The sequence below is a fragment of the Dictyostelium discoideum genome, assembly GCF_000004695.1.
Source record: "Dictyostelium discoideum AX4 chromosome 4 chromosome, whole genome shotgun sequence".
Taxonomy (NCBI): Eukaryota; Evosea; class Eumycetozoa; order Dictyosteliales; family Dictyosteliaceae; genus Dictyostelium; species Dictyostelium discoideum.
This window is the reverse complement of record NC_007090.3, coordinates 3,019,660-3,033,490: the sequence shown is the minus strand read 5'-3', so window position 1 is coordinate 3,033,490 and position 13,831 is coordinate 3,019,660. Positions and strand designations below refer to the sequence as shown.

Sequence of the window (13,831 nt, the reverse complement as noted above, 5' to 3'; positions counted from 1 at the left end):
TCAACATCAACGGCTTCCCCCGATTAATAATGTTATTTTTCAGGAAATAAATTGAGGAGTGAAACAATCAAAAAATAATTATATGGGATTTTTATTATTTTTTCTTAATTTTTTCTTAATATTATTATTTTTTTTTATTTTTTTTATTTTTTATTTTTTTTTTTAATTTAATTTAAAATAATTATACCAAAACACAATTTCCATATCCATTAATATTATTATTATTATTATTATTATCCTTTTTTTTTATTTTTATTAATCATTTTTATTTTTTTGTAATTGTTTGGTATTTTTTTAAAAAAATAAAATGAAAAAGGCATTTATCTGAACCCATAGTTTTCAAATAAATTTTATGATTTTTTTTTTAATTTTTTTTTTTTTTATTTTTTTATTTTTATTTTTTTTATTTTTTTTTTTTTTTTGAAAATATTAAAAGTTTTTTTTTTTTTTTTTTTTGAACAAGGAACATAAATAGATAATAAATAAAAAAAAATGGAATTATTAACAGACGATCAAAAAAATGAATTTCAAATTTGTTTCACACAATTCGATAAAGATAATGATGGAAGACTTAATCCAAAAGAATCAGTTATGGCATTGAAATCATTGGGTGTAAATTTACCAGAATCTGATGTTTCATCAGGCACAGATTTTAATGGTTTCTTACAAGTTGTAGTTAGAAAACTTCAAATTACTGATCCAGCTGGTAAGTAATTCTATTTTTTTTTTGAAAAAAAAAAAAAAAAAAAAGAAAAACATATATACTAACATTTTTTTGGAAAAAAAAAAAAGATGAATTAAAAAGAGCTTTTAATTGTTTTGATACAGATGGTACTGGTTCAATTTCAGCACAACATTTAAAACAAATTCTTACAACATTAGGTGACACTTTAACATCTCAAGAAGCAGATGAATTAATTAGGGATACTGATACCGATAGAGATGGTTATATTTCTTCAGATGAAGCTACAAAATTAATTCTTTCAAAATTACAATAAACCTTTAGCGAATAATGGAAAAAAACAAAAAAAAAAAAAACAAAAAACAAATATATTTAAAATAAAATCCTCACAAAACAAAATGTATCATTAGATGTAAACAATAAAAAAAAAAAAAAAAAAAAAAACTCAATATATATTAAATATTATTATTATATAATTATTATTTTTTTTTATTAATTATCAAACATAACCTAAATTATACAAAATCACACATAATTATTATAGTAATTGTAAATCTTTTATATTTAATTATTTTTTTTTTTTTTTTTTTTTTTTTTTTATGTTTCAATTCATTTTTTTCATTTTTTTTTTTCATTTTTTTTTTTTTTTTTTTTTCTTCATTCAATTTTTTATTTAGTTTTTGTTAAATGCAATACTAAATAATAATTATGCAAATTAAAATTTGTTATGATATAATAATCCATGACAATCCAAATTCAGTAAATGTTGAAATTATTAAAAAGGATGAAATTACCAATGATAAAGAAAATAAAAAAAATAATATAGTTAATAGTTTTATTATTGTTAAACTAAATGAAAATAATATTAATAATAATAATTTAAATAATAATAATAATGATTTAAATAATAGTATTTATAATAATGAAATTATTAGTTTTTTAAATAAATTAATTGAAATTAAAATAATTAATAATAGTAGTAGTGGTAGTGGTAGTAGTAGTCAGGTTAGTAATGATGAAATTATTAAAATTGATGAATTTTTAATTGAAGTTGGTACAGAATTTAGAGAAAAGAAAAAAATGATTGATGCATTGAAAATGTATTATCTTGCAAGTAGATCAAATGTAAAGAATTCAACAGCATTATTTTATATGGGAGTTGTATTCTATGAAGAGGGTATTTCATATTCATTGGCGTTGGAAAGTTATTCAAAAGCATTATTATTAAATCCAAATTATCCAGAGGTTTTATGTAATATTGGTGTAATTAGAAAGAATCTTGGTGAAATTGAAACAAGTATAGAATATTATAAACGTGCCCTACAAATCAATCCAAACTATTCACTTGTAAAGAATAATATAGCGATAGCATATAACGATTTAGGTACAAAAGTTAAATTGAATGGTGAAATTGATTTAGCTAAAGAATTCTATAAAAAATCATTACATTATAATTTCAAATATGAAGGTACTTATTATAATTTAGGCGTATTATTTAGTGAAAGAAAACAAATTGAAAAATCAATTATGAATTATGAATTAGCAATTCATTTTAATGAAATAAATAATAAAAATAATAGTAATAATAATAATAATCAATATGTTGAAGCTTTAAATAATTTAGGTGTATTATATAAAGATATTGATAATATTGAACAATCAATACACTATTATCAATTAGCATTAAAATCGAATCCATCATTCTCTCAAAGTTTAAGTAATTTAGCAATTATTTATACAATGCAAGGAAAGATGAAATTAGCAAAAAAATATGTTAAACTTGCAATTAAAGAATCACCAACATATGCCGATGCTTATAATAATCTTGGTGTAGTTTATCGTGATATTGGTAAAATTTCTCAATCGATCAAAAGTTATGAAAAATGTATTCAATGTTCACCAACAAATTCTTTAAATGCTCAACATAATAAATTATTGGCATTAAATTATTCAACAGAATTTAATTATTCACAAATTTATGAAATTCACCAACAATGGGGTCAATCATTTTTAAATTCTTTAAATTTAAAATATGGTATTGATAGTAATAATAATAACATAAATAATAATAATGGAATAATTAAAAAAAAAGATAAATTAATTATTGGTTATATTTCAGGTGATTTTTTTATACATTCAGTTAGTTATTTTATTGAAGGAATTTTAAAATTTCATAATAAGGAAGAATTTAAAATTATATGTTATTCAAATATTTCTAAACAAGATACTACAACTGAAAGATTAAAATCATATGGTCATGAATGGAGACATATAACTGGTAAACCTACAATGGAGGTAGTTCAATTGATAAAGGATGATCAAGTTGATATATTGGTAGAGTTGTCAGGTCATACCTGTGGTAATAGAATGGATGTTATGGCATTACAACCATCACCAATTCAAATATCATACATTGGTTATCCAAATACAACAGGTTTAAAAACTATTCAATATAGAATAACAGATTCAATAGTTGATCCATTAGATACAAAACAACAATTCACTGAAACTTTAATTAGAATGCCACAATGTTTTTTAACTTATTTCCCACCAATTTCAGCAGCATCATCATCAAATGATAATATATCACCACCGTCACCATCACCACCACCACTACCACCACCACCACCATTACCACCACCACCACCATTTTTAAAGAATGGTTATATTACATTTGGATCATTTAATGTTATGGCTAAATATAGTGATAAATGTTTAAATTGTTGGAAATTAATATTGGATAGATCACCAATTGGAACAAGATTATTATTAAAGAGTAAACCATTCGCTTGTGAAGATACAAAGAAATCATTTAGCAAGAGATTAATTAAATTTGGATTCAATTTGAATCAGGTGGATTTGGTTGGTTTATTTTCTCATCAAAAAGATCATCTTCAATATTATAGCCAGATGTTGGATATTAGTTTAGATACTTTTCCATACGCTGGTACTACAACAACTTGTGAATCACTTTGGATGGGTGTTCCAACGGTTTCACTATCAACACCTTCTTATCATTGTAATAATGTGGGTAAATCAATTTTACATACACTAAATCTACCTCAGTTGGTTGCCTACAATCATGGTCAATATGTTGAAATCGCTTTGGCTTTGTCAAGAGATATCGATAAATTAATATTCTTTAGAAGTAATCTAAGAAATTTAATGATTAATTCCCCACTTTGTGATAATTTAAATTTTACTAAACATTTGGAATTAAAATATAAACAAATTTTTAATTCTCATCACAACAACCAACAAGTTCATATTAATAATAATAATAACAACAACAATTTCTTGTAAATAAAACCATTTATTAAACTTTATACTTTAGATGATAACTTTTATTTTCTATTTTTAATCGAGGGCTTCACAATACCTTTTGGATTGGTTTTTTTCTTTTGTTGGATATCCTTTGTGATTTTTTTTTTAAAAAAATTTAATTAAACGATTCTGTCTATTTTTTTAAAAAAAATATCAAATATCCTTGTTGGTCTAGTGGTGAGGATTTTCGCCTGTCACGCGAAAGGCCCGGGTTCAATTCCCGGACAGGGAGATTTTTAAACTTCTTAAAGAGATCACAGGTTCGATTCTTGTTTTATTAATAAACTTGTTTGTCGGTTAGGGATAATCTTGGATTCCAATTTCATGACCTATCAAGAACTCTGTATAGAAACATAACTACATTAATAATTCATAACATCTGGGTTTGGAACTGTAATCGATTTTATCGTAATGAGCCCAAAAGCTCTCATTCTCGACTCTGCTTAGTAAATGGCACAAACTGGCCTCTTTAAAATATATAAAAAAATGCAAAAATTTAAAATTAACTCTTTCAAAAGATCCGAGCAATTTAAAAATCCAAACAAATAACTAAATTAAGAAAATTCACTTTCAAAGCTTATTATATACCAGTGCTTCCAAACATAGTATCCTTCGACCAATTAATGATGGGTTTTTTTTTATCAATCTTTATTTTTTTATTTAATTATATAGCTTTTTTCCAAGTAAACACTTACCACATAAAGTTAAAGTTTGAATTATGGGTGTAGATATTATTTGGAGGAGAAAAATCCAATGTTTGTATAAGTTGAGTTAAAGGTGTTGGATTTTCGATTTTATTACTACAATCATTATCATTATCATCATCATCCTCATCATCCCCATCATAGCTGTAATTTTGGTTATCTTGATTATTACATTCAAAATCTTGTGAAATGAAATTATCTCCACAATAAAATACTCTATGTTGATTATCTAAAAATAAAGATGAATTAGTTGAACAAGATATTGAATTAATTTTAAAATTATTTTCAGATAATTCATCAACGAGAATAGGGGTTTGATAAGAGATATTATCACCATGACCTAATTGAAATGAAGATCCCTCGCCAAATGTGAAAACTTCACCCTTCTTTGATAATAATATGCTATGCCACATTGAACATCTAACTTCAACTATATGTTCATCTTTTAATGTTTCTAATAATGTTAATAGTTTAATAGAATAACCATAATTATCATTTTCATTACTATTATTATCATTTTCATTTTTATTATTTGAAATTGGTAATTTTACATTATAATTTGTAATTATACCTAATTGACCATGTGAGTTTAAACCGAAACCATATACTAATCCGTTAGTTGCTATTAATAAATTATGATGATCACCTGACGAGCAATTATCGAATAGAATAGTTGTTTCTAATTTTTCAATATTATGAGTTGTTTCATTTTCCCCATTAGTTGTTCTTCTTCCTAATTGATTATATTTATTTGAACCACAAGAATATACACTACCATCAATACCAATAAATATTGAATGATGTCTACCACCAGATGATACCATCTTTAAATTAATTTCATTAAAATATTCGACTTGTTTTATTCTTTCATACCAATTATTATTACTAATATTAATATTATTAAAACCTATTTGATTAAAACTATTGTCACCTAATCCATATAATTTATTATCAATTGATAAAAGGTGAAAATGATTATAACCTGATGATATTTTTAAAATTTTTATTGGTGATGTTATTTCATTTATAGATAATGTTGGAATCATTCTTTTACAAATAAATTCACCATTTGAAAATAATATAAATAAAGTATCATTAGTGCATTTAATATCAATAATATTAATTTTCTGGCAATTCATAGTTAATCTAACAATTTGTAAATCATCTTTAATTTTCTTTATTTCTCCTAAACTCCTAAATAAATTGTTGAGTATATAATTTTTCTTTCCGAATGTATATAAATCATTTTTCATTATTAATTATTTTTTTTATCACTTGCGACATGTTGCTCGTTTTTCATAAATAAAAAAAGAAAAAAATTTGAAAAAAAAAAATTATTTATCGCCACTTATTTTTTTTATTATCACTTGCGACATATCGCATGTTTTTCATAAAAAAAAAAAAATAAAAAAAAAAATAAAAAAAATAAAAAAGATAAATCTTTTAATAAAAAATCAGATCCAACAATGATAAACTTTATTTTTTTCATTGGCCACTTTTAAGAGCTATCATTTGAAATTTTTTTTTTTGCATTCTAACGAATTTAAAGTTATAAATATGGTTTTTATAATTTCTATCAAAAATGCATTGTAACAATAATATGTTTGAGGAAAGTATTATTTTTATTTGAAAAAAATCAAAATATAATATTTTTACATCTTTAATAGGTGGTAAATATCCGAGGTAAATATAAAAAAACAAAAAAAAATAAAATAAAAAATAAATAACTTCCACCCCAACCACCAAAAAAAAAATAAAAATAAATAAAATCTCTTTACCTAAAAAACTAATGTGGTTCAGTGTTGAGCTATTTTTGTTATTAAACGTATTATTATTATTTTTTTTTTTTTTTTTTCTAATTAATAAATTATATAAAAAAAAAAAAAAATAAAAAAAAATTTTATAAAGACATTTATTTTTTAAAAAAAATATTTTAAAGACTATTAAAATGGAACCAGAAATAATTATATCAACAAATAATTTAAGGTAATTATTAATTAAAAAATAAAAAAAAAAAAAATTAAAAAAATTAAAAATCTATTAACAAATAAAAAAAAATAAAAAAATAATAAAAAAAGTATAAAACAAGTTGTATTATTTGCTAATAAAAAGGTAGGATTTTTTATTGGTGATAAAACAATTGCTCGAGTTAACGAATACAGAAATAATTTAGCAATTAAATTAAAAGAAAATAAAAACAAATTTGATATTAAAAACTTTGTATACAATGACAATGGTAAAGATTTGAAAAATTCTTTATCAATTTTATCACCATTATTGCCAAACAAAATCAAAGAAAATTCTAATGAAGAAATTAAAATTAATCAAGAACAAATTAAAAACAAAGATCAATTACCACAAACAAAACCATCAAATAATAATAGTAATAATAGTAATAATAATGATAATAATAATAGCAATAACAACAATAATAATAATAATAATTATAGTTATTTAAATTATTTAAATGATAATAACCAAAATAATAATTTCAAAATTAATTTAAATGAAAATTTAATAATTCAAAATTCTTCAATAGTTTCAAATGATTATATACCAGATAAAGTATTAAGAGCATCATTATTAATTCAATTGAATTTATTATCATCTGGAACATCAGGAATTTCATTATTGACATTGGATTCATTAATAAAAAGATTAAAAGAAGATAACCTTCCATTAGTAATTGATAATTGTTCAAATGGTAATTCCGATTCAATATCATTATCACAAGCATCATTGCCATTAATTGGTAAATCAATTTCATTACCAAATGGTAAAATACCAAAAGTTATTCCATATCCATTTTTAAGTGGTGGTTGTAGTAATGATATCGATTTTAATGGTGATAATAATCAAACTCAATGTAGTAGTAGTAGTAGTGATAATAATAATGATGATGGTGATGATTTAATTAATTCATTAAAAGAAAATGAACAATTATCAATTTTAGAGACAAATTCATTAATTAATGGAAATTGTATAACATTAGCATCTGGAGCATTAACTTTAAATGATGTTTCATGCTTTTTAAATGCTCTTGATACTTCTGCCTCATTTGCAATGGAAGCATTCAGAGTGAATTTAAATAGTTTAAATTCTGTAGTTAGTAAAGTTCATAATCAAAATGGTCAAGTTCAATGTTCAAATAATTTTCAAAATATTTTAAATTTTAGTAAATTATGGTCATCAAGTGATAATCAAAATAATGATATTAATAATAATAATCAAACAAATGATAGTAATAATAGTGGTAATCAAACACCAAATTTATTAAAAGATAAAAAATGTAATTTAATTGATCCAATGAGTTTTAGAAATGTTAGTCAAATTCATGGTGCAGCATATACATCATTTGATTGGTGTTATGGTATATTTGAAAAAGAGATGAATTTATGTGTTGATAATCCATTGATTCAAAGTAATGAAGATAATGGATTACCCTATACAAATGGTAATATCGATAGTGGTTTATTATCATTGTCAATGGATACATTAAGATTATCACTTTGTAGATGTATACAAACACAAGCTCAAAGAATTTCAAAATTACCTTGGAATGAATTTAATAATTTTCAAAATTTCAATTCAAGTGGTTCAGTTGGTAGTAAACAACATACAATTGAACAACAAAAGAATTACCATTATCAAATTTTAAATCTTTGTAAAATTGCCTCATCTATTGTATCAACGATTCAACAATTATCACAACCTGTATTAACTCAACAATCTGGCATGCAATTATGTGAAGGTTATGAAGACACATCTTCACAAGCACCACTATCAATAAAGAATACAAAACAATTGATTGAACAAGGTTGGAAATTAATTACCATTGAAATTATCATTTCAATTTATTGTATTAAACAAAGAAATATTTCAGTTGGTAGTATTGGTTTTGGTTTAAGATCATTATTCAACTCAATTCAACCTCTATTACCTTGGTCAACTTCACCACCAATTTTACGTTCACCACCAATGGATATTGATCAAACTTCTTCTTCATTCATCTCTACACCTCTAACACCTTCACAAATACTTGATACTCGTTCAATTCAAGAAATTATTAAAAATTATATTTGTGATAATTAATTTATTTATATAAAATACATAAATGTTAATAAATATTATTATTATTATTATTATTATTATTATTATTATTATTATTATTATTATTATTATTATTATTATTATTATTATTATTATTATTATTATTATTTTAATAATTTAATATTTTTTATTTTTTATTTTTTATTTTTTAAATTTAAAATTTCATTTGTTAAATTTGATCTTCTAATAAATTGTTTTGATAAATCCTTTTCATTTAAACATTGTTCAATTGAATAATATGATTGTTGTTGTTGTTGGGGTTGTTGTTCATTATTTGAAAAAAAGTTTGTTTGTTTTGTTTTTTGTAAACTATTTAAAGTTTTTAAAAGTGAATCTTTTGGAGAAATATTTGAAATTGGAAATAATGGTGCATTCCAAAGTGAATTATTATTATTATTATCATCACTAGTATTAATTGAATTTAAATTATAATCTTTTAAAGGAATACCAAATAATTTTGGATTTGTAGTTGATTTTAAATCATCATCAATACCAAAGAATATTGTAACATATCTATTACAACTAATTGAAAGTGTTTGAATGAATGAATTTGATGGTATTTCAATTGAATAATTTGATGACGATAATGTTTGTTGTTGTTGTTGTTGTTGTTGCTGTTGTTGTTGCTGTTGTTGTTGCTGTTCATTAGAATTTTCAAATTCTAAATCTGATACTATACATCTATTACCAATTGAAAGTTTATTAATTCCTTTAAAATTACAATATTCAATTACACTATTATCATTAATAATTGTATTTAAATTATTTAATAATATTGAATGTAAAATAACACTATTATTGTTATTATTATTATTAATCCCACTACCAATTTCAGAGAAAATTAAATTCTTAAAACCTAATTTTGGGAAATTGATTGTAAAATGTTCAATATATTCATGACATGTACCAATATGAATGAATGCAGATGGTGACATTGGTATCATTTCTAATTTACATTTATTTGAATTTAAAAAGTTATATATCTTTTCTCTTTCTTTTGGTAAATGTGGTAAAAATTTTGTAACATTACTTTTAACTTGAAAATAATTTGGTTCTGCACTTTTACCTAATGGCTAAATCAATAATAATAATAAATAAAAATAATAATATTAATATTAACGATAATATAAATAATATTAGTTATTATTATTATTATTACTTACTTGTAAAAAATCAGAATATGCATCAATTTCACAATTAATTGGATTATTTTGATTATAATAATTTAATAAAATTGAAAAAACTTTATGATCGAAATAATAACAACTATCCATTAAAACTAAACCATTTGAAAGTATAGCATTTTCATTTTTCATTTTCTCTTTTGATGGTTTATGAATGAATTTTCTACATGAATTTAATTGATTTGGTTTATACTGATTAACATCATCAAGAATGAAAACACCATGTCCAACACCAATATCCAATGTACCAGGTTGAGATAATGCAATGAATGTACCATCTTCACTTGAATTGAAAGACATTTCATTTGATTCAAATAATTCAATATCATCTGAACATGCTAAGAATACACCTGGTTTCATTCTCTTTGGTATATCAATTAATATTATTAATTTAATTTCTAACATTGAACATGCTTGTAATTTTGATTCATCTTCGTCATCATTATTATTATTATTATTTCCACCCATTCCAAGTGTACATGGTATTGATGCAAATATCTTACCAGTTGTTGAATGATTTGGTAATCTTTTACTATACCCACCAGCATGTAATAATAATATTTTCACTTTATTTTGAAAGATATTAATATGTGCATTATTATTATTATTTATTATTTATTATTTATTATTTATTATTTATTATTACTTACTATTTTTAATTTTATCATCACCAAATATTGTTGATAATGTTTTTAAAACATAAAGGGTTGAACCACCACAACCTATTTTTTCACCAACTGGATCAGAAATTACAACGTAAGGTATAAATGATGGAATTTGATTTTGATTCATCTTTTCTTTTAATACTTGCTCATAGTATTCCTTTTGAAGTGAATCAATAGCAGTAATAACAATTACATCCCAAAATGATGAGATAATATCTAAATGTTGATTCTTATTCTCTTGTTTAATTTCTAAAAACTTTTTATAATCTTTTGTTTTTCTTGATTGAATTGTTTGATATTGATTTAATAAATCAATATCATTTTCAAATCCTAATTCCATCATTTTTTTAAAAAAAAATAATTATTTCTTTATAATAGATCTATTTATATAAAAAAACAATTGAAAAAAAAAAAAAAAAAAAAGGGTGATAATTATCATTTTTATGACACAACAAACACAACTTTTAATAAAAAATTAAAAAAAATAAAAAAAATAAAAAAAAAAATAAAAAAATAAAAAATTAAAATGATCAGTTATGTTATTCTAAAAATCTTTGTACTAATAAGGGAATTTAGAATAATTGTCAAAAAAAAAAAAAAAAAATAAATAAATAAGAAATCAAATAAAAACAAAGAATTATTAAGCTAATTTTTCTTCTTTTTTTTCAAATGAATAATTTTATTATTTATTATTTATTATTATTTTTTTTTATTTAAAAAAAAAATTTAATTGTTCTTGAGCAGTTCATTATTAAAATTTTGAAAGGAATTAAAAAACAAAAAATTATAAAAAAAAAAATATATATATATATTAAATTATTGAACTGAACATTCGATATTTTGTAATGACCCAATTGATTGTAGGTTCCACGATTGCTAAACCACCATGAATAGATTTTGGTAATAAGATATTTGAAGCAAAATGACCAGCAAATAAATTTATTTTTGTTCCTGTTGGATACACTAAATCAGTTCCATTCACAATTTCAATTGGAATATATGAAAAACCTCTTGCATCATTTAAAAAACCATTTAGTGAATTTGATGAATGGAATTTATTAATAAAATAATATAAATCCATATTTTTAAATGACTTATCACGCATATATTTGATAATAGATTCTATAATGAATGTATTCTTTCCATACCATTCAAAAAGTTTGAATGATGTATCATCCAAATTAAAATCTTCATATAAAAGATCATAAATCGATTTAATATTAATCAACATTTTTTCATAATCTTCTATATTACCCAAAATTTGAATATCCTTTGGCAAACTTTCATTAACATAACATGAAGGAACCTTACAATCTATCATACCATAATCATATACACCATTCCTCTTTCCAATTGCATTTGTTAAAAATATTAATCCATCTTTTAATGTTGATGATTCAAATTTTGGTATTAAGAGTTGTTTGAAAGTTGGATTTATTTTTTTTGATATTTCTTCAATTAAAATCTTTTCAATTTGATCATTATTATTATTATTATTATTTTTAAAAATTGAATTTTGTAATATTAAAGTTTGATCCTTTTCATTAATTAATGAAGAGTATTTCATTGGGTTAACCAATTTATTTAAACCTAAAATTATGACATTCCAAATATTTGATGGTGTCAAATAAATTCCATTGAATCCTAATGAACATTTAAATGAATCTAAACCAATATAATTAATGTTTTCTATATCTTTATCACCAACAATAATATCAGCAATACCTCTATTCTCTATTATTAATTCTTCATTTAATTTTGAAAAATCCATTGACTCAATTCTACAATAATCTTGGTTTTTTATTTCTTTATTTATTTGAAAATCTTCATATTTACTACTGCTACTACTACTACTACTACTAGTATTACTATTATTTGGATAAATTTTATTATATACAGAAAATGTTATTAAAAAAATAACAAGCATTATAAAAATATTAACTAATTTCATTTTATTTATTTATTTATTTTTAATTTTTCAATTAATAATTTTGGTATAAAAATTATAATTTATACATTTTTTTTTTTTTATCTAAACTATAAAAAACAAATGACAAAGCATTTAAAAAACAAATGACAAAGCATTTAAAAAACAAATGACAAAGCATTTAAAAAACAAATGACAAAGCATTTAAAAAAAAAAAAAAAAAAAATGAAAATACACTTTTTTTAATGACTCAAAAAAAAAAAAAAAAAAAAATTCCCAGCCGGTGCTCCTTAATAAAAATTAAAATAATCTTTTTTTATGGTGGGGAGGTTGAAAAAAAAAAATTAAAATTAAAAATTTTATTGAATTTTTAAATAAAAAAACCCAAAAAATTTTATTATTATTATTATTATTTTTATTTTTTTTTTAATAAATAAATTAGTAAATAAAACTAAAAAAAAAAAAATTTTTTTAACTTATTCCAAAATTAAAAGAAAATTAAAAAATTTTTTGAATTTAAAAAAAAAAAAAAAATTATTGTTTAAGGATCCATTTTTAATTGGTTTTTTTCAAAATTTTTTTCTACCCCCATAAATTTTAAAAATTTTTTTTTTTTTTTTTTTTTTTTTTTTTTTTTTTTTTTTTTTTTTTTTAATAATTTAAAGTTTTAATTTAATATTTATTGTTAAATAGGAATGTCTGTTGATAAAAATAATATTAATAATAATAATAATAATAATAATAAAACTACAAATATTAATAATAATAATTATATTAGCGAAAATAAAATAAATGATGAAGAAGAAATTATAATACTTAAAAGCTCAACGAAGCTTTTTAATAATTTTAATAAAAATGTTCCAAAAGAAATTTCAAATTTAATAAATCCTAATAGATACTATGAATTTATTAAAAAAATAAATAAACTAATTCATCCAAAATATATTTTTATTTTAATAATTTTAATATTCATAACAACAATTTTAATTTTCCCATTGGTTTTTTTTTTAGTTTTTAAAAATCATTCTCTATATTATATTATACCATTTGGAGCCATCCCAGTATTTATTACATGTTTTTTAATTTTTTCAGGATATAGAAATAAAAATGTTTGTTTTGATAATTTTATTAAATAATATTAATAAAAATAATAATAATAATAAAATTTAAAAGTAAAAATACTAAAAACATAAAATATATTAAAATATAAAAAAGGATGACCAAATTGAATTGGA

General features: G+C 21.2%; 7 protein-coding genes and 1 non-coding gene across 8 annotated transcripts; 5 read left to right on the top strand and 3 right to left on the bottom strand.

Annotated features, from left to right (window-relative positions):
- Positions 1–492: 492 nt before the first annotated feature.
- On the top strand, positions 493–998 carry DDB_G0285265 (calcium-binding protein; the record flags this gene model as incomplete). Its single annotated transcript, XM_633207.1, has 2 exons — positions 493–706; positions 793–998. 2 exons carry the CDS (start codon positions 493–495, stop codon positions 996–998), a joined length of 420 nt encoding a protein of 139 aa, XP_638299.1.
- Positions 999–1,390: 392 nt separating this feature from the next.
- Positions 1,391–3,985, top strand: spyA (O-linked GlcNAc transferase; the record flags this gene model as incomplete). The annotated part of the gene is made up of 1 exon (XM_633206.1): positions 1,391–3,985. The coding sequence occupies one exon, from the start codon at positions 1,391–1,393 to the stop codon at positions 3,983–3,985; it is 2,595 nt and encodes an 864-aa protein (XP_638298.1).
- Positions 3,986–4,166: 181 nt separating this feature from the next.
- On the top strand, positions 4,167–4,238 carry tRNA-Asp-GUC-17. The gene has a single exon. It is a non-coding gene; the product is annotated as a tRNA-Asp (tRNA).
- A 459-nt stretch (positions 4,239–4,697) lies between these two features.
- DDB_G0285261 (regulator of chromosome condensation domain-containing protein) lies at positions 4,698–5,963 on the bottom strand (the record flags this gene model as incomplete). Its single annotated transcript, XM_633205.2, has 1 exon — positions 4,698–5,963. The coding sequence occupies one exon, from the start codon at positions 5,961–5,963 to the stop codon at positions 4,698–4,700; it is 1,266 nt and encodes a 421-aa protein (XP_638297.2).
- A 695-nt stretch (positions 5,964–6,658) lies between these two features.
- On the top strand, positions 6,659–8,802 carry DDB_G0285259 (hypothetical protein; the record flags this gene model as incomplete). The annotated part of the gene is made up of 2 exons (XM_633204.1): positions 6,659–6,696; positions 6,789–8,802. 2 exons carry the CDS (start codon positions 6,659–6,661, stop codon positions 8,800–8,802), a joined length of 2,052 nt encoding a protein of 683 aa, XP_638296.1.
- Positions 8,803–8,954: 152 nt separating this feature from the next.
- fpgt (fucose-1-phosphate guanylyltransferase) lies at positions 8,955–11,012 on the bottom strand (the record flags this gene model as incomplete). The annotated part of the gene is made up of 3 exons (XM_633203.1): positions 8,955–9,893; positions 9,984–10,570; positions 10,655–11,012. The coding sequence occupies 3 exons, from the start codon at positions 11,010–11,012 to the stop codon at positions 8,955–8,957; spliced, it is 1,884 nt and encodes a 627-aa protein (XP_638295.1).
- Positions 11,013–11,480: 468 nt separating this feature from the next.
- On the bottom strand, positions 11,481–12,620 carry DDB_G0285255 (hypothetical protein; the record flags this gene model as incomplete). Its single annotated transcript, XM_633202.1, has 1 exon — positions 11,481–12,620. The coding sequence occupies one exon, from the start codon at positions 12,618–12,620 to the stop codon at positions 11,481–11,483; it is 1,140 nt and encodes a 379-aa protein (XP_638294.1).
- Positions 12,621–13,291: 671 nt separating this feature from the next.
- On the top strand, positions 13,292–13,831 carry DDB_G0285301 (hypothetical protein; the record flags this gene model as incomplete). The annotated part of the gene is made up of 2 exons (XM_633201.1): positions 13,292–13,705; positions 13,812–13,831. Coding segments are annotated over 2 exons (434 nt in total), but the record flags the coding sequence as incomplete, so codon positions are not given.